At 43.7% G+C, this 25,684-nt stretch overlaps 1 protein-coding gene across 2 annotated transcripts; it reads right to left on the bottom strand.

The window, feature by feature from the left end:
- Window positions 1–899: 899 nt before the first annotated feature.
- On the bottom strand, window positions 900–25,684 carry HIVEP2 (human immunodeficiency virus type I enhancer binding protein 2). 2 transcript variants are annotated; one of them, XM_010087423.1, is made up of 7 exons: window positions 20,294–25,609; window positions 19,399–19,553; window positions 14,497–14,672; window positions 11,819–11,920; window positions 10,370–11,280; window positions 4,900–4,905; window positions 900–2,364 (listed from the first exon to the last, which is right to left on the bottom strand). In XM_010087423.1, exons 1-7 carry the CDS (start codon window positions 25,511–25,513, stop codon window positions 1,546–1,548), a joined length of 7,389 nt encoding a protein of 2,462 aa, XP_010085725.1. In that variant the 5' UTR covers window positions 25,514–25,609; the 3' UTR covers window positions 900–1,545. The 2 variants fall into 2 exon arrangements, with proteins under 2 accessions (XP_010085725.1, XP_010085717.1); XM_010087415.1 differs by lacking the exon at window positions 4,900–4,905 and having other exon boundaries at window positions 20,294–25,684.

Below are 25,684 nucleotides of genomic sequence, written 5' to 3'. Positions count from 1 at the left end.
GTGTGTGTTTGCGCGCATGCACGCACGCATGCTGCTGGTGGTAGTGGTAACCCACCACACATGTTCAAACACAAGCCCAGGCTCCTCCTGACTTTCCTCTGGAGCAAACCTCACCCAGATGGAGACCCTGCTCTGGAAGACTGCAACTTTCTTGCCCATGAATCCCGCTCCTTGAAGAGGCTGGGGTGGCGGTACTTTCTGCCTCGCCAGCAGGACCACGCTCCTCCAGCCGTGGGACGGGATGGGATGGGACAGGATCCTCCCCTGAAGCTGACCCGGGTACCACAGCAGGGAGTGACCAGCTGTGGTGTTCAAGTGCAAGAAAACGCCTTTTTTTCCTGCCCCAAAATCCTCTCTGGCACAACGGGGCACCTCTGCATGACACCTATGCCCCACGGTCAGCCCTTGCGAGCAGGGGACCGCTGGGGCTTGGCCAGCCCGTGGGCCGGCTCCTCGCCCAGCCCTGTGCAGCCCTCGGGGCCTCACCACCCTGCTGCTGGAGGCAGGGGAGCAGGTCCAGCCATGGCCGGGCTCGGCTGCCCAGCAGCCAGCAGTGCCCCTGCTCAGTGCAACACAGAAAACCTCGCCTGTCCCAGTGAGTCACACAGACAGCACCAATTATGCACTTGCGCGTATTTACATCAGGTGGAATGTTTTCCCATAGCTTTTTAAAGGAGCATTTAAATCACCATGTTCACATAAGACCAAATACTTTTAATATATTTATAACTGTTTTATAAAGCTTTGAAAAAACTCACAATAGCACATTGTTTTACTTTAATGCTTTACGGTACTATCAGTTTAAAATCACAATCAGCACTTAAGTTATAGTCAATCTGGCAAACAAGAGACAAAAAAAATTACAAGAGTTAAGAACTGACCGATACATCCTTTTTTTCTTTAACTAATGCATAAGTGCAGAATAAGATAAGATACTCTAGTTTAAATATCTTGTTTTACAATACACATTTTGTTCTAATTACGCAACAGTAAATCCCATGCTTCACATAGAAAAGCAATCCACAACATTAAGAAAAAAATTTACAATTTATGAAACAAAGTAAATAAATATTAGTATTACAGAATCAGAGCTGTACATAAAAGCTGTTCAGTTTTAATCATATAAAAATATGTTTTAGTGCAACCTCACATATATTGATGCTGTTTTGCTTTACATCATTTAGATCCAAGTGTCCAAAAAGGAAAGAAATTACATTTATTACAAAGCAGATACACAAATTCTAAAATATGTACAAATTACTGCTAAAAAAATGCTTATAAGAATATAAGCAAAGTAAAGAAAAGGCACAAACATCTGTACAATTTAAAAGTACCAGACCCAATAAGAATTTCAAATTTAGTTTTGGTCAGGCTCATGATGACTTGTTATTTTATCTAATTCTTTTGATATAACAAAAGTATATATAATAGCAAACTACTGTAACTTAGAACAGGCATGCTATAAAGTTGAATACTTCTTCTATCTCTAGAAAGAAAAAGAAAAGTGGGGTAAATGTATGGGTGAAAGTCTCCATGCACTTCAGATCAATGTGGCTTGCTCTTCTCAGATGACGGATCTTTTCTTTCCTGTGTGCTTGATGGGGGGTCGCTCCTGCTGTGAAAGCCCAACTGCCGGCCGTCCACAAAGCTCTTGCTGTAAAAGGTGAGATGGGCTAACGCAGTCTGTGATGTACCAAAACTGTCCTGTTCACCACCGTGCAAGTCAGGATGGGTGGCTGAGACACAGGTCTGGCCTGGCTCAGATCCACTAAAGTGTTTAATGCTAAAATGTGCACTTTCTGAGGGTTTCTGGGGAGGCTCAGAAGGCCTCTGCAGCTGCTCCGCCCCATGCAGAACGGCTTCTTCTGTGGCGATTCGCAGAGAGGCTATGGCTTTTGTACAAGTCTGGATGTTTTCCTCCTGCTCCCTCTCGGTAGCTAGGACACTGTCCTCCGACATGCTCTGCGCCAGCAACAGCAACGGAGAGGAGGGCGCGCTGGAGGGAGCGGTGGGGTGCAAGCTGTGCGGAGAGGTACGCTTCTCGTGGTGCTTAGAAATACTATACGATTCTTTTGTAAGGATTTCCACTGTTCCTCTTTGCTTCTCCTCAGAGCCCTCTCTCTGCAGGGCCAGAGCGGACGGAGAATGTAAACCTGAAAGGGCCACGGGTACTGAATGGACCATCTGGATACCCCCGATAGGCATCATGGGGATGGGTGCTCGGATCTGTTGCTGGGAGTGTAGTGGAAGATGACTGAAGACATAGTCACTCGGACCTGCAGGGAACGGGCTAGACCCACGGTGCTCCATACCTCCTTTTTCTCCATACACATTGAAGTAAGGCCCCTGAGACAACCCCCGTCTCTGTAACCAGAAAAAAACAAAAGAAATGTCAGTGCTGCTACTAGCAAAATTCTTGTCTGGCTGCCAAACCACCTATCGGCTTTCCTGTCTAACACAACCTCCCGTTCATGCAGTACCTTTCATCCAGATGGATCCCAAAGCATTTGGAAAACTCCACTAATTGCTTATCCAAACAACAGAGGAGGTTTTGCTTAGCTCAGCCCTACAGGGCTCACGCCTCTGAGGTGAAAGGCAGCAGCTAGCTATGAGTGTTCAGCAACACAGTGCAGCAATTTTGGTCAGGAAGTGAAGAGTATTATATTCGACTGAAATTTTGGAGAGGATCTGGGGTAGATAGAGTTTCATTTCCCAGGAGAAATTTGGCCAGGAGATCCATCTTACCCTCTCTTCTGGCAAACTGTGCTGGTATTGGCAGTCCACACTGGGTATCGAGACTGTTGCAGAGAAATACACATCCAAACAGTCCCTGCTCACCACCACTGCTTGGCAGTACCAGAAAAATCTGTATATACGTGTTTTCTGCCTTCTGAGAGATCCTGCGCTGGAGCCCCAGAGGAGGCACTTGCTCCCCATGAGCTTTACCCAATCATTGATGAAAGGGGATAAGTATTTCCATGGAAGTCTCTGTGCAGTGAAGACCAAAACTTCTATAGTTATTAAGACAAAGGAGCACCACTCTGGCCTATCCGTACTGTGAACAATAAATAATAACAAAAGCACAGGCTTTGAGTGAAAGTGATGAATCTGTCACAGGGAGATTTGCCCACTCATAAGGGGGTTGAGAAGAATGAGGGGTTTTGTAATGGCTAATAAAAACCAATCTCTCAATATTGACATTTTCAGTGCCTTCCCATTAGTTCCTGCCTTGGAAGAATGAATAGCTCCATCACCACTCAGTATTAAACATGCCCTGGGCTTTTGGGTTTCTCTTTTTTTTCATTCTTAACTTGTAAAATTTGTTTTTCATTTCATGATTAAGTATCATTTATTGCTGACCAGAAGAATAACGATGACAGAAGTGCAGGATGACATTTTCATAATTGTGTGTGGGATTTGGCCACACAACTCTCAGGGACTTACATAGGAAATTAAATGAATGAAAATGCTCATCTCTGCTCTGCAAACTGACCAAGCACCTATCAATTGCCCCAGAGCTGTACTGCTACCATAGTCTTGGTGTGGCAGCCTGAGGACTGCACTGTTAAATGCCAATGCGCTAAAGTGGCACCACTTCACTCCTGGGAAATCCTAGCTCTCAAGGCATAAAGCAAGTTCTTGATTCCATCCCAGGGAACTGGTTTAGGGGGGAATTAAAGATTCAGTTTCCATGCCGCCCAGGGGCTCAGTCTCACTGTGCTCAGATGCTTTGTCCTGTTCGATATAAATCAATGTCGAGACAGAAAGGGTGACCCACAATCATCAGACTCAAACTTAAGAGATGGTATTATTCAGAGACTAATCTATGTTGGGAATTTTCCTATTCAGAAAGCGAGACACTTCAGTCTCATAAAAGAGAAACTGTCATAAGAAAGCACAATGACAGCATGCTGTACTGCCGAATGGGGAAAAATTTACAGAATAAACTGCAGTTGCCAAGCCACAAGACATAGTTCACCTACCCTGTCAGTCCTTCCTATCACCAACCTCACCTCTGCACAGCTGCTTGCCCCCTTTTTTTTTCCATCTTTGGTCTGTCAAGCCATTTCTCAGTCATACTGTTCTCTTGGCTGTTTCCTAAGCCATGACATTTATCACTATTGCATCTGATGTGAACTTGGGCTAAGGGAAGTGTAGCAAAAGGAACCAAAAAAAAAAAAAAAAAGGAGTAAAACTCATGGAAGAACAAACCTAGTCACATAGAAATCTCTAATTGAGAAAGACACTGGATTCAGTTTTGTACCCTGCCACAGTTTCAAAAGGGAATAGAGTAACAGTCCGTCCTTGTCGGACAGAGATGGCTAACACGACAGAAACTGCTACACGCTTCAAGATCAGCAGTATCATCCAATATATGTCTCATATGCATAATTTTTACATAGACAGTGACAGTGTGTGCATGTCCACTGGATGCCTTCCAAGCCTGGCTGAGCACATATCAGATTATCTTTCTCTAGTTCTGTCAGCTAAGTTTGGAAACGGCCAACATAAATGGTTACAGGCATTACTAACTTCATACCTCTCACCCTGCTTTTGTTCCTTTACCACTATCTAGCATTTTCATGCCTACAAGCAGATATGCATATACTCATTCACTGGGAAAGACTGAATATTAGAAGAGCTGTCTTCTTTTAACAAACATCCTGAAAATCCAAATACTTTATTCTGTTGACAGGGTATTAGATCCCATCGCTGAGCACAGTGCAGAAAGTCATGGTATCTTTTTGCACTGCAGTCAGAATGGGTTGCTGCCAGCACGTGAAGATGATCTCTCATTGGCAGGTGATGGGAATACAGCTCGTTTCCTATTAATTCTCATTTGTTGCAGTTTAGCATATTTCCCTCCAACTCCAGCTGACACATAATTTCCCGAGCAACAATATTCTGTAGGAGCTTTTCACTAAACTCTCTGACCTAGTCATTCACCTAGACTGCCACATCACACCCTTAAGCAATGCCATATCCAGATTCACAGGTCCCCCAGAATGCCCAGGGATGGTGACAGGATTTAACCTGCATCTGGTACATCACCAGAAACAGGCTGTGGGGGATTAAGAGTAAGTTCACATTTCAAAGCCAAGCACCCTTCACAGACATCCTCCAAGCGGCCTCAGACCACAGCTTGCAAAAATGGCAGGTGGAAAACAATCTCTTTGATTACTATACTGTAATGTACTTGAGGATTTTTTGAAGTTAAAAAACAGAAAATCATAGAATCACAGAATAGTTTGGGTTGGAAAGGACCTTAGAGATCATCAAGTTCCAACTCCCCTGCCATGGGCAGGGACACCCTCCCCTAGTCCAGGTTGCTCAAAGCCTCATCCAGCCTGGCCTTGAACACCTCCAGGGATGGGGCATCCACAGCTTCTCTGGGCAACCTGTTCCAGTGCCTCACCACCCTCAGAGTGAAAAATTTCTTCCTAATATCCAATCTAAATCTGCCCTCTTCCAATTCAAATCCATTACCCCTCATCCTGTCACTGCATGCCCTTTTAAAAAGTCTCTCCCCATCTCTCCTGTAGCCCCCTTCAGGTACTGGTAGGCTGCTATAAGGTCTCCCCAGAACCTTCTCTTCTCAGGCTGAACAACCCCAACTCTCTCAGCCTGTCCTCATAAGGGGAGGTGCTCCAGCCCTCTGATCATCTTCATGGCCCTCCTCTGGACTTGCTCCAACAGCTCAACATCTTTCTAGCACTGGGGGGCCCAGACCTGGATGCAGTACTCCAGGTGGGGCCTCACAAGAGACAGAATCACCTCCCGCGACCTGCTGGCCACACTCCTCTTGATGCAGCCCAGGATCCGGTCGGCCTTCTGGGCCGTGATCGCACACTGCCGGCCCATGTTCAGTTTTTCATCTACCGACACCCTCAAATCCTTCTCAGAGCTGCTCTCAAGCCATTCTCCGCCCAGCCTGTGTTTGTGCTTGGGATTGCCCCAACCCACGTGCAGGACCTTGCATTTGGCTTTGTTGAACTTCATGAGGTTGGCATGGGCCCACCTCTCAAGCCTGTCAAGGTCCCTCTGGATGGCATCCCTTCCCTCCAGTGTGTCCACCACAGCACACAGCTTGGTGTCATCAGCAAACTTGCTGAGGGTGCACTCAATCCCACTGTCCATGTTGCTGACAAAGAGGTTAAAATGTTAAAAAAAAAGTTGTTGAACTCTATTGTGAAAGAGCATATCACCAATGTGCTTTCTAAAAGACATGATGCTTAATAAAGTGACTATAAATCGGTGTGGACTTCAGGTTTGGGATCAGCTTGATTTGCAGTCCTACTGAGAATGCACTATAGCAGCCCACATACACCTGTGGACCTATTTACAGTCTACCTGAACTTTAGAAGTTTTTTGCTGTCTCTCTGTACAGGAATGCATTTCACTCAAGATGATAAAGTACTGAGTGGTTGGGAAAGGATTTCATATTCATATGTCTGGGATGATCAAAGGACCTTAAGTCCTATCGACTTTCAAGTGGATATAGAGGTGCCTAACTCCCTTCAGCCCTTCTGAATACATCGAGACAGGCTTCAGACTTAACAATGAATGAGAGGTGCAGCAGAACAGCAACACAAGCAAAATCTACTACCTCATAGAAGTCAAAACAGTTACTAGGGTCAAGTTTGTACCACCCACAGCAAGATATATTCACAGTCTCATTGTGTCTAGCCCTGGGACTGGAAGAAGAGGCAAAAGGCAAAAGCTCTGGTCCCCACTAGGAAGTAGCAAGGTGCACTAGGAAGAGGGACAAGCAGGAACAGAGTGAAACTGTTGGTGCTGGATCCCATGGTCACAATATAAGTGTTACAGGGTTGGAGGGGAAGGTTGCTTCGGACTAACCCTATGTGATCTTTTCTCACTCACTTGAATGTCCACTCACAGTTTAAGTGCACCTGCTACATGCCTAGGGCACATTTTCTTATTTAATTTCATCTGAAAATAATTCATGTCACTTACTCCAAGACTGCTCTGCAAAGTGAGTCAAAGCACAGTGAATGTGACAACAGAGACATATGCCTGATCCAAACCAAAATGCTAACAGAGATGCACTCAAGGCACACAAAAGCAGCCTTCCCTTCTCTCCTCTTTCTCTCAGGACTGGCATAAAGTGACTGGGGAGAAGAATCAAAGCCCTTTCTTCAGTAACGGCATGAGACTCCTCAGAAAGGACAGAACAGACAATCCTGAAGGTATTTAAAGAGCAATGTGGATCTGCCTTTAAATTTAAAGACTGATGTTTAACTTGCCAAAGCCAAATGTGCATCAGCATGAACCAGAGCCTTATTAGGGTACTTTGGAGAGACTATCCTGTTGCAAGAGTGTATCCTGTTAGTAATTGCCAAAGAAAAAAAAGTATATTTTTCTGTATTTTTGTACAATCTACACAAATAGTTACTTTCCCCATGCTCTTTTCCACTTCCTAAAGAAATAATTGCACTTGCTTTCTGTGTGGTGCTTTCAATGCCAGACCACTTTACAAGCTCTTTGCATGAGACCACCAAAGTGCACGAACATTCAAGGGAAAGCAACATGAAGGGGAACTGGACCAGCACTGGCCAAAGAGACTAGAGCAAATACATCAATTTCAGTGCAGAAGAAAGAAAACTGGCCTCTTCTGGGAAGTGGAGGCACCAGAAGCACAAACCCACTCTTATTCTTGCAAGGACTGGGAACCCAAAGGAGGTCTGAAAGAGGAAGCAGGATTGTAAGCAGGCATCTGCATCACTGATGCAGTTGCTCATCATGTTCTGATTTGCTGGATTTCACTTCTTTGAAAGTGAAAAACAGCCTTTTTTCCTTTTTCTTCTCTGACAGCTTTCATTTATAGCAAGCTCAGGTGCTATCTGTCTTCCCACACACTGAGTATAATAACTTGTGTTTCACCTAAACTCAACTACTGTTTGGCTAAGGTACGTCTTCCAGAAAGGCATCAAGAGGTAAGGAATCCTTCTTTCCTTCCTTGCAGTTGTTTGTTGAGATGGGCAATCATCCTCACTTGTCATTTCCTCATTTAAATTTGCCTGGGCTCCACTTCCAGGGATGCCTATATTCAGGTTCCAGTGACTGTACTGAAGTCTGGACTTCTCAAAACACTCAACATGCCACTGAGTTACTGATGCTTTCGGTAGGACAAATGATCTTTTACATTGGGTTTTTCACTGCTGCATGCCTGATCCTACCTCAAAAATAAGGTAAGTGTTAAAAGCCCATCTGGCATGGTGGACTTTCCAAAAGAAGGAGCTAAGGGTGCTAAAAGAGTCCTTACAATGTGCTAAACGCCATGCCGGAAGGTGTGCATAACACACAAGGCAAGCATTACGGCAAGAACTGTCAGATGGCCAAGGGTGACTGTCACATACCCTTTTGCCAGCATCATCACACATCCAAAATCTCTACTACAGGATGCCAGTGGAGGTGTCTTATGTGGGACAGGAAGGACTTAGGCTCCCTAAAAAGAGTCCTTACAATGTGCTAAACGCCATGCCGGAAGGTGTGCATAACACACAAGGCAAGCATTACGGCAAGAACTGTCAGATGGCCAAGGGTGACTGTCACATACCCTTTTGCCAGCATCATCACACATCCAAAATCTCTACTACAGGATGCCAGTGGAGGTGTCTTATGTGGGACAGGAAGGACTTAGGCTCCCTACACAATGTCAGCATCATCACACATCCAAAATCTCTACTAGAGGATGCCAGTGGAGGTGTCTTATGCGGGACAGGAAGGACTTAGGCTCCCTGCACAATGTCAGCTGTAGTGTCTCATATAATCCCTTCTATTTGATACTAGGATATCATGACTGTTAAACTGGTGGTTATTTATCCTCTTTTTGTGCTTCCTTACGTTGTTGGTAGAACTGCTAGCTGGATTTGCATACTCTCTCAGCTACCCGGTGATCACCCCCATAAGAGCGCAGCATGGTTTCAACATGCCCTTCCTCATGGACCCCTCAGTCAGCCACCCCTCTCTGCTGCTCTCCCCAACAACTTACCAAGTCATGGGGTGTAGCACCTGCGTTGCTCTCTCCTATACACATGGCCACTCACATTGCATCTTTTTCCCTTATCCCCCTGAAAAGCTGGGAAGCCACTTTTGGATTTGCTAAGGTGGCAGCATCTTGGCACTGTCTGGTCCATCCCTGATCCAGCCACCTTTGCCCAGCTGCATCCCTCGCTCCAATCCGAGGTGCAGGTAACACGTCAGCATGGCTCCACAGAGAAATTCACCCAGAGCTCTGGAAATGCTGATTTTATGAGCAGAGGGTTCAGTTCTTCTCCTATACAGAGAAGCACCACAAAGAACTACACAAAGAGCCGAGAGGACTGGCAATGGGGAAGTGAGGAGGAGAGCCCTGCGGGGAGGAGGGCAGGGATGCACAAGCCCTGAATCAGTGCGAGCCTGTACAGCTTGCCTGGGTTGAACCCACACATAGGGGCTGAGAAGGCAGCAGCAACAGCGAACGTGGCAAGGGAAGCATACAAAATTAATAAATAAATGAATGTATGCATAGTGAGGCCATTCCTTAACTCTAAAGACCAAATTTATTTGTGGAGAGAGTGCTTTCTGAATACTAGGGCTTGTCAAAAGTGCCAAGCTGGCAGTTTCTGAAAGCTGATTTACCGAAAGGGAACAGCACAGACAGCAGCTGTGCAAGTTTTGCATATTTCCATTTCCACACAGACAGTTACGTCCCTGACAAAAACAGCCAGTCATGATGGAGCTTTCTGTGGGGCAGACAGCTGCCTGCTCCTGTCACACAATAATATCCCCTAAACTCCAGCCACAGATCCTGATCTCAATGGGCAGCCTGCTTTTCTGAGAGGTTCCATTTATTTTAACGTTTTTATCCCTTTAAACAATACTTCGGTGATGGGCACTGTACTGCAGCATCAGGGCCTTATGCCCTGATCTGGGCTGGATCCCATCTGACAGTCTGGGAGGTAAAAGGTTTTACAGTGCAGAAACAAGCCCTACACGCTATATAAGCTTCCTGGGCTGTTTTAAAATAATATAATATAATACAATACATATATTGAATAAATATAATAAAGACAAGGGCAGCTAATGTAAGCCAGCCTAATTTCATTTAAGTTAATGGAGCTACTCAGGCTTGTACCACGTAAGACTTGACCCTTAGGCTGAGTCCATTGCATCTGACTGAATCAACATCCCAACTTGGTTCCCATTTATTCCAAATTTCTTGCATTTGTTCCAGGACTTCCCGCCAAGGCTGAAAGCTTATGCTTTCTTCTTCTACAAAGCTGCAAAGTTTTTAAAAATACTACACACGGATTAGGTAAGAACACTGTTTTTGACAACAGGAGTGAAAATATTCTTTCATACTTACTGAGTGCCCCACTGGAATAGATTCAGACTGTAAATATTGACCCATGGACAACGCTGGATTGTGGTATAAGCCCCTTCGGGGAGATGCTGCTCTAACGGAGGTCATATATCTCCTCTCTCGCCTAGGAGACAAATCTCTTCGAACAGACACATCTTTCCCTGGTGACATTGGTCTCCTTGGCGACAGGTGACGTCTTGGTGACACATCCCGTCTTGGTGATAACTCCCTCCTCAGCACAGCCTCCTTCCGTGGAGAAAGGTGCCTCATGGGTGAAATATCTCTTCGGGGTGACAGATGCCTTCTGGGTGACAAATCCCCTTTTGGCATTAAATACCTCTTTGGTGAGTTATCTCTATAGGGTGAAGAATCATAGCTGGGTGACGACTGTCGACTGGAAGGTGAGAGGTCCCTCGGAGACGAACTGGGGTCCAAAGAAAGCACATAATCCTCATCCATGCAGCTAGGTATGTCCAACCTGTCTTTATCAGGCTCCGAATCGATACTCTTGCTCTGGAAAAACCTCTGATATTCTGTCATCTGTGAGTCTTCACAGGAGTCGCTTGATGTTATAAGCTGAGTAACTTGAATGCTAGGTAAAGTGACCAAGTAACTGATAAGGGAGGAGTGTCCCACAGAAAGGGAGCCCTCAGGGGAAGCCACCTGTGACGCCCCAGCTGAGTTCACCGACAGGGAGGAGAACCGAGGGGGCTGCGGGCTGGTGCTTCTTGATCTGGTTTTTGGTGTTGAGTCTCCCTGAGTATCATCAAAATCATCCTCATCTTCATCATCATCATCATTGTCATCGCCATCCTCGCCATCTGACTCCTCTGCATCAGAAAACTGGTGCTCTGCTGACAGGCCAGCCAGGCTGCTGCTCTTCCCTGCCTCCTGCAGCATGTCCTCCATGTTTTCTGAAACAGATACGGCAAAATGGTGAGCATGCACCCCATCTCTTACACCTTTCACCACATTCATTCCCCAGCTAGCACACCTATTGCCTTCACTGGATGCTCTTCATCTGGGATGGCTGCATAAAGCCATTCTTCATGGTATCAAACCATAATTTTTTCATAATAATATCTTAAAACTCTATACTTGAAAGGAAGTATAAAAAGCAAATTCACCCTACCCCACCTTGCAACTTTGCTAAATGTTGCCATGTCTCACATCTAAATTAAGAAAATTGGGAACTTCATATGAGACAGATGACAACAGGTCATATCTTTTATTTCTAGCTCCTCCTCATGTATCTTAATAAAAAAAGCAACTCAGACAAATGGATTGGACTTATTTTTTCTAGCTACTCTCTATTTAAAAGATACCTCTTAATTAAAAAATGCCACAAATACTCTTAATATTTTTTCCCATGCCAGCCTCTGGGCTAAAGTGCGATGAGTCATTTGCATATTCCAGAGGCCATTCCAACTAAATTAAATCATTCTGACATACCTGCTTCTTCAGTTTCAGCATCATCTACGGATGTCATTGATACTCCAAGCTCCAGGCATTTTTTCATGTGTGCTTTAGACTTCATATGTTTTGTCAGATTTCCTGTGGATTAGAGATTAATATAATTAATGGACAACAGCAAAGATCACTCCCCAAGTCCGGTTTTGGTGTATCTTAACTCCATTATCCTGCAGATGGGGGTTTTAAGTTTGAAAAGACCCACAACAGACAGGGCTGACTCATCCAGCCCATTGCCCTCAGAGCCTGTTTTAATGAGAGAGGGTTTTTATATTAAAAAAAAAATTCAAATAAACTTCAACTCAAGGCCTGAGAGGTATATAGGCATCCCTCCAACCTTCCACACGACAGTTAGGCACCCTAGCAAGCTAAAAAAACTTGCTTTTGCATGTTATCTATCCCTGGGCTCAGTGTTTGTGACAGGTACAGACTGCCCGGACATGGAAGGAAGTCCAATGCACACCAGCCGTTCAGGGCTCACATTCCTTGTTTCACAGTGGTACTTTCCAGCTAAGGGCTCTCCCATCTACTTCACATATAGGCTCCATATGTTCAGTGTATTCGAAGCATTTGAAGCAAAAGTGCCCCACAAAAAAGACATTTATGGGAGACTTCTCTATGCAAGTTTACCATCTAGCTGCAACCACTGAACTGAGAGGAGCTGTACTTACAGCATCCACCTGGGATGTGGGAAATCCAGATTCAGCTCCCTGCTTTGGAGTACAGATCTGAACCAGACACAGCAGGGATTTGAAATCAGATCTCCCATTCCCCTGAGGGAGCAATCTAACACTAGACTACTGACTTTCTGGAGTGCCTGTCTTGGTCTGTTTTTTCACAGATAAGAAAACTGGGTTGAGACTGGCCCTAAGAGACATTTCATGGCAAAGAATCTTAAGCACAAAGCACAAGCTGGAAAAACAAGAGTATCACTCTAATCCATTAGCCACTTCAGTCACATTTGCAGCACCCAATGGTGAAAGCATGGCACAAGCAAACCCAACCCACCACCAAGACACGAAAGCACTCTGTGAATGTACCTATGCTGCTTTTGGGTCCCCAACCAGTAGGGCACATGCAACCTGGTGGCAGGAACACTGCACCACTCTGTTGGATAGTGGAGGTGTGCTTAGAACCTCATAAGCCAGGCTTCTCTCCTCTGACTTTCAGTCCCAGATAGTTCAAATGATTCCCTTCTCAATAAGAGTTTCTTATTGTGCCTGTGCACTGCATGAAAAGTGTAACTTGGCCACTGATGCCTCTGGATGACTAAACACCCAGGGTGTACACTGAAAACCTAAGTACCTCTGAAGTTCTATCCCCTACTCTTCCCAGAAAAATTGCAACAATAGTTATGAGGCTGACAACTGCTCATAAGCAGCAATACACCACTTAAACACTTCTTGTACTTTGAAGGTCAACTTAGTCTCTTCCTATCCATGCCCTTCTTGTGCAATAGCATACCACCTCCTCCCTGTTTCTTCTTCTCTGCCAGAATTACCAGCCTCAGCAAGCAATTCCACATTTCTTTCCATGTCATCTCTTCTGCCTGGAATGTCCTCTCTGAACATAGCTGCAAAACCACAATTTTCCTTCAAGTCCCTCCTCAAGACCCATTCCTCCAGCAACGTCAAATGTAAACAATGATTCGAGAGCAGCTCACCAGATGGTCTATTGGGACCACAAACAAGCAGCTCCTTGTCTTTGTCTCCCCGATGAAAGTTCTCATCTTAAATTAGCTTGATGGGTCTACCGCCATCCATCAGCTATTCCCATCTTTGTCAGAGGAAGAAGTGTTGGAGTCATGGAAACTATTACAATTCTCAATCCTCCAAACAGTCATGAAGCTGCACAGGGATCTTGGGAGAAATTTCCTTCAGCTTCCTCTATCCCCCTTCAAGTAAGTTGCCCGCACTTGGCCCAGAATCCATTTCCCTTGTCTGCCAAAGGGAAGCTAAGAAACTGAGAATGTAAGACTCATTTGGGCTGTGCTATGAAGAACGCTTCCAAAGAAAATGATTTTTTTTCTTTTAAGGAGATAGTTGCAATGCAAATCTGAATTACAAAGAATATAATTTTCTGTGGCCTCAGGGTGACAAATGGAAGCTTTTTTCTGTGTTGATAAATACATGTGAACACAAGCTACCAGATCTCTATTCATAATTAATGCCACAGTGGATGGAGTGGCCCATCTGGGAGACATACGTTATTTATAAACTTGAAACTGACCCACTGTAAAGCCCGTGAAGGCATGTTTTCCTCAGCAGCTGATGCTCTGCTTCTACATTATGTCATAACAAGTGTACTCTCCCGGTAGCATTTAAGTGTTGCTGCAATTAGAATTTGCACCATGTAACAATTTTGGCAGAAAGTATTATTTGTAAGGGTGGTTCTTATACTACTACATTTTCTCTGCAGACAGATGGACTAGACAAGAGCCTATAGCTCTTAATGAAGCTATTCAAGGAGTCTCGGAGTCTCACAAAATCCCTGGATCAATTAAAGAGAAGAGAAAAACCTCTTTCATGAAGTCCTGTATACATAAACTCAATAATTTTATTATGAAGAAATTTCTCGCCTTGACTGCAAAAGGTGCTTGGATCCCAGATGGCAAAACAGCTCAATATTTGGTTGGGAAGTGGGCAGAAGGGGATAAGTACCTTTAGTTTTGAAGGCAAAATTGCACAACTTGCATATGTAAGGCCGGACATCAGTATGAGTGCGGATATGTTTTTTGAGCATGCTTGGCTTTTTGCAGCGAATTCCACATTCTTCACAAATGTACTTTCCTCGGCCACGACCTCTGACATAGACATAATCTTCATTTGATTTATACCTGTTTGGAAGAGAGCAAACATTTAAATCATACAGACTATAGGTCACACATATGCACAATCATCACCTCTGTGTATCTGATCCTGATCCTGTATATATCTCATCACAACAGCAAACACACAGAAGTCCATAGGAACTACTGAATTTTCAGGCTGGAGCTCACAAAGTATTTGCCTTTCAGGAAATGCACTGATCTCAATGTGTTTTAACAATATGAGATGAAAGGGTTGCAGTATGAACACAGTATAAGCACCTGGTCAGGAAACTGATTAGCTAGACACAGCACAGCTCCAAATATGAGTCTGCAGGTTGGATTTATTTCAGCTAACTGTAGTCTTGCACAATGTAGGCATCTACCACCACTGGAAACAGCAATGTATGGTACATTTAAATATTTTAGTGTATTTATCCCTTGAGATCAGATGAATTACATCCTGGAAAAGCCCATTTCTCCCCATTAAGCATAAAGGGAATGCAGATGACTAGCAACGATGTACACCTTTACCCCACAGATGCTTCAAGTTCCCAAAGATGTATTCCTCCCTAAGGGACACCAAGTTGAGTTCACTCAGGTATGTGCTGCTTTAGAAACATAATGGGAAGCTTCCAACTCTCATACTTAGCAGAAAACTGTTAAAGGACTTTTTCTTAGCACAGGCAGAGGCATTCCATGCTATTTTTGCTGATTACATAGTGTGTAGTTAGACAATAAATAAGATACGCAAATCTGTGTAAAGCTGCACATAGCCTTTACCATCATTATAAATTGTTAATACTGAAATCTAAAAGGGCCCAAGGGATCTGCTCAGGCTGTTCTGAAGTTTGAAGAGTGCTAAGCATTCCCTAGAGGGAGAATTTCATCCTCATTCACCCAAAGTAAAATCCAGAAAATATGAGAACTGAGAAAAAATATTTTTTCTGCCCTCTGTCCTCCATTGCCTTCTCCCTAAGCAGCACAAAGTACTTTCAGTCATTCTGCGGATACGCAGCCCACAAAATATTGTTGGTAATGAGATTTAATATTTAGACGTCTCTCTAGCAGGTTTTTTTTTGTATAACATTTCTGGGATTCTGCTTTTTTGTCTACCCCATTTCCCAGATTCTCCTTCATACACAGATGCCAACAACTCCTAGTCATCTCTCTATCCACTGCTTCATCAACAACCTCCAGGTTTTCTCCTACAGACAGCAAAAATGTCCATTACTGTTTGAAGGACTGCCATTTTATCATCTTTTCATCTCTCCTTACAGTCTGATTTTGCTGGGATGGAGTCTACCATATCGCATCTGATTGACAATAGTAATATAAATTCTGTGTTACAACCTGTGCTTTTCTGTCGCTCCATCCTCTGTTCCTATTCCTCTGCCTGACCTCATTCCACTGGCTTCTGTCACCTGTCAGATACCATTGGGCATAAATACAATTAGACAAGATCTGCCTCTTCATCATTGATATGGATGGTTCTTGGCCATAACTGACCTTGACTCTCTAAGTATGCTTCACCATAATAACAACTGTAAGAGAAATGACACACACAGATTTGACAGTTAAAGAAGGCCTGGTCCAAAACCTGGAACACCAGAAGACTGAGTCTATGGTGATTATCTTTCTAGGCCCCGGGGATATTAGAGCTTACTATTAACTCCCATCTCTCTCAAAGCTTTCAGTAATTTCCCCCTGCCCACTACACAACCTTCATACAAGGATTATGGTCACTGCTGCTCTGAGCTTGATTTGAATGGGACTCTAGAGTTAAAAAGCATTAACAAGCTTTAGAGTACTGCAATTTCTATCCAAAATGTTGTTTCATTGGGGATTTTCAATTAGAGACTATTACTGATAGATCTAAAAGAGCAAACAAGCAAACAAGCAAACTGTGAACTCTTTCTGTCAGCTGATACAGTCATTAAGCCAGACATCATGCAAGTGGGCATGTTTGCCCTGTCCCTCCTTTCTTTTCACTTCACGTCATTAGTAACTAACTGTCCTGCAGCAAGTACTGAACTTCAAATTGCTGCTTTCTTTGAGGAGCACTGTTTCATATCACAGCAGGGTTTTGCAGTCACAGATGATGGAAAGCAGATTTTGTGATTCAGATAATTTCATTCGAATCAAGCCACCCGCCAGAGGTAATAATACGGTTGTTAGCTTCTTCCCTCAAAACCCCCTCTGCTGTGATGCTTACAAACTGCTCTTGACAGGCTTTGGTGCAGTGAGGTGGTGATGTGCTGTGACATCTGCTTTTCGGCTCAAGTCCATCCTTTCAGGTTCTCACTCATCCCCAGCCCCATCTATTTGCTTTTTGTCCCCCTGCCACACAAGCGCTCTGCTCCCCTGGCAGAGGCAGCTGCGCATCTGTCCTTCACTGCCCGGTGACCAGGCTTTCCCACAAACCCCAAACTGGCAACTGCAGATCTTTTTCAGCTATGGATTCTGAATTGCCTTCTTCACACTTACAGAACAGAAGCAACCAAGCAAATCCACTCCCCAAGACAAACAAAAACCAAAAAGAAAATATTCTGCTGAAAAAAAAATCACCATGCATGCTTATCTGTCCAGGGAAGAAAATGTGAAACAAAGACAACAGACACTTGCTGCATAGTTCAGTGCACCACTTGCATGTGCTGAGATCATACTAAGATGAGCTTGATGAGAGTGGAACAGAACAGAGAAGAACAGAACAGCTCTACAAACAGCCCAGAGCAAGCAAGCACAGAAACCCACCCATGTTAAAAACTAGCTTTCAGAAGTCACAAACAAAAACCTGAAGAGGAGGACAAATTCAATAGTCAGGACAGAAAACAATGAAAGACATGGTTATAATATGTAAATAATATTATATCCATTTTAAAAATTAGCCAAGCTAATGAAAAGAATGAATCTACCCTTCCAAAAATAATTCCTATAAAACGTATGATAAAATTACGATGTAAAAGGAAAGGGTGGAGCCATTAACACCATGTCATCTCATTCACTGTAGCTTTTCAGGTTATATGCTCCTATTGGGAAAGTCCCAGTCTATTGCACAGATTATTTGTCCCCCCACCTCCAGAAATTCATGTGCAAATCAAGGTTTCTTACTTTTTGTTGTACTCAAAGGATACCTAAACATAGCCAAGTATTACTAGGAGAAATTTCTAGGTGATATGTGAATTATATGCCTTTACACAAATAGTTCCATAGACTTTATTGGAGTACAGGGAAACTTAAGATGGTCTAAGTAACATACAAAGTTGCTTAAAGAAGGTGTTAGATGGTGGAGGTGTTTTATAGAGTGATCTGTTGCAGCTTACACTGATCTGAATCCTCCTTTAAGTTGCTTTTCTTAACACACTTTTATACTTCTGACCTCTCATCACACAGCTTACATCAGTGCAGGCTATCTTCAGCAGGGTGAACCAAATACAGAAATGATACATGGTGGGAAGCAGGCAAATTTTATACTTCAAAGTGGGTGTGAGTTGAAGGAACAGATCTTTAAATTTCTTGTAAACTTAGGCTCACCCCTGAATTTGGGTCTCTCTTGTGCAGCCAGCCTACTGGCTTTGGTACTAGGACAATGTACAACTGCAGAGAACAGCCAGGATCAGGGTGTCTGGGCCAGCATACCTATAACAATCTCCAAAATAACATTTTCAGTCTTCAAGGCAAGATGTAGGCTATACTCCTTCAGTGTTGCAGATTACAGAGAAATGCCACTGTTCATTTAATGGAGACTATCCATTAAATGCCACTGTTCATTTAATGGAGACTATCCAAGTGGAGACAAAACACATAATGTTAATGAAGTAAAACTGAGATTTTAAAGTGTACAAACTGACGGGAGAAGGAAATGGATGTACGAATTTCTCACATCTCTATCCTAACCTATTTAGTTACCCCAGTAAAGCAGTGCTGTGAGACCTTTTGAGTTTAGTGAGACTGAAAAACACATCTCGTTCAGCCACCTGACTGTTCAATATAAATGGCAAATTAATTGCATCTTATAAGAATTCTGTAAAAGAAACAAAACAGTATCTTCCATTTTGGAGTGTACTGCAGAGGGAAAGAAGTGTCCATTTCACTTGCTTTTTATAACAAGTTTCATAAGCCTCAAAACAATGCTAATGGGCTTTCAGGTCTCCTTTTTCCTTCTCTTCGTTATTTGTTTCTGTTATCACTTGAGTGGTAGATGGCCATGGTAAAACTAAACATTATTTTATCAACCACACGTGACAGATCTATGGATTAGGCTTAGACACCATATATTTCATTGTCATCTTATATTTTATCTCCAAAATCCAACTTCAGTAAATAATAAAAAATTACAAGAATAAGTGTGCCTAGATAATGCATTCAAGGGAGTGGAGATACACAGAGTCTAAAAATGGAAAGATATCCTCACGGAAGCCATTAAATACAAATAAATTGTATAGAACATATCAACATGTTAACCATTTATCCATTTCTTTATGACCTCAGGAATGAAAGTAACAATTTAGAGTGAATGTGCTCACACAGATAGAAAATGTAACTATCCTAACAGAAAAGTAGAGCCAAGAGTAAGTATACAGGTACCCTGTAGTTTGTTTTAAGACTGACATATACACAAGAAAGACGCGGCTTGGGAGCTACAAGACATGGCAGGAATACAGGAGCCTGTTCACATCCTCATTTGTTCATATTCATTTTCAAATCTCTTTAAAATGACAGGCCAAGCTTGAAATTTCCAGTTGCATTTTCTTACCCTCCTTCAAAGATTTTAATTCGTATCGGCTCAGTTTGTTTGGATGTAATGTCTTTATCTCCATGAATGTCTCCTTTTACTCTTTCTTTTATAATATTCCCCACTACTTTCTTTTCAAGCTTGCTGCCAAACAAGAAGAATGGCTCGTGTTTCATCTGTAGAACAAAGTCAAGGAAGGATGTTACTGCTGGAGCACACAATAAATGCACACTTCATTTCAAGTACTTTTTAACATTCCAGGTCAAAGCCAAACTCTCATTTTTGTGCAACTCTACAGGATGAATTAATTTGTCCCATTTAATTTGATGGAGAATAAGAGAGAGGACAGCATGGACAATTTTTTACAAGAGTCTTGACAGAAAAGACTGTAACGTATCTTTCCTCAGAAAAAAAAGTCATGGAAAATAGAGATGGAAAAGCCTTAGAAAGTAATTTATTGCCATTACAGAATTTTCCCTGGAACCATTATCTAATGCTTAGTCTACAAGGAAGAGTCAGTATGTAAAAGACATTCAGTGGATCTGAAGATCCTTACGTAATTTTAACTTAATCTTTACTTACAAACATGTATGGAAGTTTGTGACTGATACTGTTTGAATCAGGACATGGCAAAAACAAAGGACAAAGAATGTATTAGGCTCTGGCCCACAGGAAGGGAGGCATTTAAAAGGCTCGCTTTTTACATTTGATTTTGAAAATGGAGACAAAGACAGCAGAAGAAGCAGAGCTTGCAGAAAGGTAAATTGAGGCTCAAAAGCTGTCATGGGAAGATGTCAATGTCTGATTTCTCAGTGGGGAACAGTTTTTTTAAATTATTAATTTACATTTCATAGCTTACTGATGTTTTCTCAAGTAAAGATATACTAATTTAATTTTATTAAAACCTTTTATTTACCTGAGCAAACTGCTTCCATGCACTTGATGATGTCAGTTTACCAGCTCCGGGTCTATGCATAGCAGCCAGAGTGTAGATTTCCGTGGTGTTTTTTTGCTTGGACCTTAAAAGTGCTAAAGTGGTCTTTGTACTTAGCCCAGATGGGTTTGGGTTACACGAACTTACACACCATGAAGCATAAACAGAAGACTTAAGGGTTGGTTGCTGAACGTAATTGGGTTTCGTATAGTTTAAAAAACACCAGCTCACAGTTGTAGTAGTGCGTAGACTTGGGAACTGAAGGATCTGCTGAAAATCTGCTACATCTGTCAGGAGAATGGTTGAGCCTGTGACTTTCCCACTGGTAGTGGATGACATCTGGACTAACATCCCAAGAGGCAATTTTTGATGTTTCAGGTGGTCTTCCAGCTGAATTTCTCCTGGTGGCAATGAAGACCTCTGTGGACTCATGCTCATATCTGAGGCTGTTTCATCCACATCCAGTTCTTCTGGCGACTCTCTTCCTTCAGAAGGGCCACTGGACTTCTGCCCTGGTGATGTGGAATCAAAACTGGAAAGTTTCTCCCTGCTCAGTGGGAAAGCATCAGCTGCTGGCATGCTGACAGGTGGAAGATCTTGAGATGATGAGGATGACAGTGGTGAAGAGGATGACATGGATGGCAGACTTTCTTTTGGCTCAGTAGCACAGCTCTGCCTTACTAGTTGAGGCTTCTGCATTTTTGGAAGATCTTTCTTGATATCTGAGTTAGTTAATTCAACTGCACTGAGCTCCTCAACTATCTGCCCATACATTTTTTCTTCTTTGACTCGTTTCTGCTGCTTGGTCTCCATGAAGAGCTCCAAGCTGCTGGCAGGTGAAAGCATTCGTTTGCTTCCTCCCAAGGTAGAAGCCATGTCAGAAGTCGAAGGCAAACACAGGGGAATTGGTGGCTCCAGTCCAAGGGGTAGTGTCTGTGGCACTTTCCACAAAGGATACTTTTCTAGCTCTCCATGCTGACCCAACATCTGAGCTATGTTAAATCCAATTCCTTGCATGGTTGCACTAGTTGCCAATGTCCTTTGAGAAACAGTTTCATCAACTTTACAAATCACAATTGCAGGACTGTTGCTCTGTCCAAGGATCTGGGAAATGCTTGTGTACATGACACTACCGTAAGATGGCACATGGGTTTGAATCCTGACGGGAACAACTGTTCCTGGCAAAGACTGTACAGATCCATCACTTGGGGAGTCAAAATCTGTCTGAAGATGCTGCTCAGAGGAGGTATCTGTTGGTTTAGTGCTATGGTCTGACTGGTACTTAGCAAGAGTATTTTTTGAATACTGTCCAGATGTTCCTGAGTAATGCTGGTATGCTTGCTCTTTAGCATGCACATAATCAGCTGGTTTCTTTCCAATAAGCTCTGGCGCCTGCTCCAGGTGATAACCTGGAGGAACATCTGTTTGGAAAGGCTGTTTGACATAAGATTTCTGCAGCTGTTGTACAAAATGATGCTGGAAGTGTAGAGGTTCTGTGCATGACTGCCAGAAGACAGGCTGCTGAGATGGTGGTAAGTGAACCATGCAGACAGCTGGATATGGGAACTGAAACAAGGTGCTACGAATAGGGGGAAATGTGACTTTTTCCTGATGTGCAAATACCTGCTGCTGCTCTGATGGATGTTTGCTAGGAATATAAGGTGCTTGTTGGACCAAGGGAGTCCTTAACATTTCTGGGCTGTCTGCAAGAGCTTGTTGCTGGGCAAGGTGGGACGAGCTATTACTAAGCTGAGCACAAGAGCCAATAGCGTGTTTTCCAGAGTCATCTACCTGAATGGGCTGAAGTACAGAGGAAGGTGAGTGATGCCAGGCAAGCTGGGAGGAGCGAAGACCAGCCTGTGCATGTTCCATCTGCTCCTGCTTTATACTTTGTTCTGTGCTCTGATCAGTCTGTGGAATCTCTGGAAAACCACTGAAGGAAGCCTGGCGAACCAAGAAGCATTTCTTCCTTTCTCGGGATGGAGACAGTGCCGTAGTAGGTGTCCCAGCTGAAGAGGCATGAGATAGATTCCCATAATCAAAGGATTTACTTCGGATCTCTGGTATTTCAGTAGCATGAGGACAGGGCATCTGTTCAGATGAGCAGCGTCTCATTTCCCTCTGATGGTGATGCCCAGGGACGGAAAGTGAGTAAGCACCAGCTGGAACTGTTAAAAACTCAGACTGTTTTCCAAACTCATCTTGTTTGGGAGGCGTGATGAACTTCATACTCTCTTCTCTTTCAAAGGACATTGAAAAACTCGAACTGTGGGACAAATTACTTTCTTGGCTAGGGCTGCGAGAAAGGCTTGTACCTGTGGACTCAAAGCTGGATTCTCCAGAGGAGTGCTCCATATCAGCCAGTCGTAAACGCTTCTTTTTCGGTGGTAGCTTTTCAGCTGGAAGTTGAGAAAGGGTTTCACTTCTCTGGGGCCACTGGAATTCTTCAGTGGGTCTCTCCTGCTCTTTACTCTGTACTTCTTTATCTTTCTCAGGCTTATCTGGCTCCTCTGTGACACGAATTTCAGGTACCTGTATGTTGTGCTGGCGAACCAACCTGGGCTGCATATGATATGGCTGAGGCTGCTGGGATGGAGATGGCTTACTGGTGTCAGCATTTTCCATTTGTGGAGCTCGGTCTGGGCTCATTGGGGATTCACAAACCTCGCTCTCGCATGTTTCAGATGGTGAATAGATCTTTTCCTTCTGAGATGCAATATGTTCTGTAGATTCAGACCTTTCAAATGAGTTTGGCCTGCTCAACGAATTTGTGTGTTGAATGACAGAGATGACATTTCCAGGGGGCTTTCTAGCCAGTGATTCTGCAGTCTTTTCTTGCTCTGCAGTTAAGGATGAGTCTTCCAGAGAAGCTGCTGGGCTTCCAGACTGCAAGTAAGGCCTGCAGATTTCAAAACGCTCTGCATGGCAATGGGCAGCATTGTCCAGGCCTTGAAGGGCAAATCCGCTCCTTGGCACTTCCTGAATTTGGGATTTGGGATCAAAGTCCAAAGGCTGAATTCCCCCAGTGGTGCCAGCCATACTGCTGCAAAGCATGGGACTGTCCTCCTCATCTCCAACGCTCTCCTCTTTCCTCCGCTTTCTGTTTTCAAAAGTTGTTCCGAGCATGGATGGCACCACCTGAGATGGTCCAAGTGGATCAACAAAGTACTCTCCCCCCTTGTTCATCCCACCTAAGGAGTTCTGTTTCTGACCTTCAAATTCTTCCCACTTTTTGTAGTGCTTTCCACTGACATCGTAGTCATAAAAGGTCTTGTCTCCTTTCTTCTCTTTTAAGGATGGTCCTTTGTCACCTGGTCTGCTGGAAGCAATAATGATATTTTTCCCTGGTCTTCCATGATAGTCTGAATCTGTGTGTCCCTCCTGCACAGAGGGCAGTTCAAAGGCAGCCTGTCTTCTCAACATCCTTTGGTGGGATATTCCCACCGTCCCAGGGTAAAATACATCATCTGAACCAGTCATCTTCTCATCAAATGAATGGCTTCCTCTCAGAGACGGGGGAATATTTAGGCTGTTTGCAGAAGAGGTTGGCATGGAGTTACTTCTAATAAGAGGAGAGGAATCTACTGGGGGCTCTAGAAGAGTGGGCATGTCACCCTGTTGACTGACTTGATACAGGCTGGACTCACTTTTGATGGATGATGTGGTGGTCTGGGACTGTCTAGATTCTGTACTGCTGCCTGTATAAACTTGTGTAGATTTAACAGTGCTCAAATTACTGGAGTCAATGAGTTCTTCTTTATCTGGAGTCAGCTGAGAAATATGTTCCTCAAGCATCTTGATATCTAATCTGTTATTTAAAAGAGGTAATGGCTCTGCTTTGCCCTTTCTACCCATTAAACTGTGTTCCTGATTCGTTGTGGCTACTGTTAGTGCTGTCCTTTGATTAATCCTATAGAACTTCCCAAAGATGATCTCTTCGTAAGACTTTGCATTAGTATTTGGTGGGCTAATTTGCTGCTCAGCGCTTTCTGAGCGGGAAAAATAACCAGAGTCAGTGCTTCCTTTACTGTGTGGGCTCAGGAGGTTTAACGACTGCTCAGAATCTTGCCCTTTTTTCTCTGACAGTCTTAGTGCAAGTCGCTGTTTAACTGTATGAGAGTCATCAGACCTAGTACTTAAGGATGGGTTTTGCAGCATATCAGAGCCAATATATGGTGAACTCTCACTGGGTAACTGAATACCACTTTTAGGGATAATCAAAATGGGCACTTTCATTGGCCCCACCAATGACTCTTCCATGGAGGAGTGAAAACTGCTCCTGCTAGCAATGTCCAAGGGTAGCTGTGGGACGGGGCTCAGTTTGTCAGACCCTTCCACTAGGAGTGAGGTCTCCTCATCAGTGTCTGTGCTCTGCTCGCCATCTGAAGGTATTTCAGCTTCCACATCAATGTAACTGGCATCTAGGTCCAATTTAGAGACTGCTGACTCTGTGAAAGGTACCAATCCTGCTTTAATTGCATGGGCATGTGACTTCCTGTGCTTGTAAAGGTTGCTCTTGGTCTTGAAGGAGAAACCACAAGGAACACAAGGGTACGGTCGCTCTCCAGTATGAGACCTAATATGCTTTTTAAGTACACTCGGTTTGGCACAAGCCCGATTACAGTAAGGACAAATGTACTTGCCAGGCTTTTTGGGTTTATGCTCCTTTTTGTGAGCATCATCTGATTGTTCTAAAGATTTCTGTGAATATTGGCTATATGCAGGGTTCAAACTTGAAATCTTCTTCCTGGAGAAACCTCCGCTATGGCTATGCATATGAAAAGGAAACAAGTCCTCTGAGGCAACTGATTGCAAGTGGCTAGGAAACTGCCACGGAGGGCCTTCCAAGCTCTGATGTGGCTTTATGTTGTGCAAGAAGCCTTGTGGCAACGAATGCTGTGGGAAAGAAAGTGAATGTTGACATGAGTAAGGACTTGGACGATGCTGTGGATATTGCTTCTCCGTGACTTGCTGTGCAGTTTCATCCGATGATACCAGTTTCCCAGAACTAAAAAGTTGTGCTGATGCTGTGTTTCCAATTTGCTCGTGATCTATTTGTGGTTGCCTCTGTACTTCTTGATTGCCAAAAGCGCTCATCTTAATAACAGCTGAATGTTCTTGCCTCCATCTACTTGGTACTTTAGCAGTTTCTCCAGACCTTGAGGTAGCTTTTTGCCCTATAGTTGTGTCCCCAGAGTCCATTCTGTTACACAAGGTCTTAAGTGCTAGTTCACTTGAAAGCTGTGCAGACACATGGAGTGTGTTCAAAGCTGTGCTTTTTAAAGTTTCGTTGCTCCCATTTTTCCAGGGCTGTTGCAAGTTCACAGACTTTTCTTTCTCTTTGGAACTTTCCACGCAGTAGTCTATAGGCAT

Source organism: Pterocles gutturalis, unplaced genomic scaffold, assembly GCF_000699245.1.
Source record: "Pterocles gutturalis isolate BGI_N339 unplaced genomic scaffold, ASM69924v1 scaffold12646, whole genome shotgun sequence".
Classification (NCBI taxonomy): domain Eukaryota; kingdom Metazoa; phylum Chordata; class Aves; order Pterocliformes; family Pteroclidae; genus Pterocles; species Pterocles gutturalis.
Note: the sequence above shows the minus strand (reverse complement) of the source record. Positions and strands in the feature narration are given on the sequence as shown.

Coding starts and splice junctions, on each gene's coding strand:
- HIVEP2 (XM_010087415.1), bottom strand. CDS start 25,684: ATGCCTATAGACTACTGCGTGGAAAGTTCCAAAGAGAAAGAAAAGTCT. Junction 19,554..20,293: donor CATGGAAGCAGTTTGCTCAG/GTAAATAAAAGG, acceptor TTTGTTCTACAG/ATGAAACACGAGCCATTCTT. Junction 11,281..11,818: donor TGCTGAAACTGAAGAAGCAG/GTATGTCAGAAT, acceptor TATCTGTTTCAG/AAAACATGGAGGACATGCTG.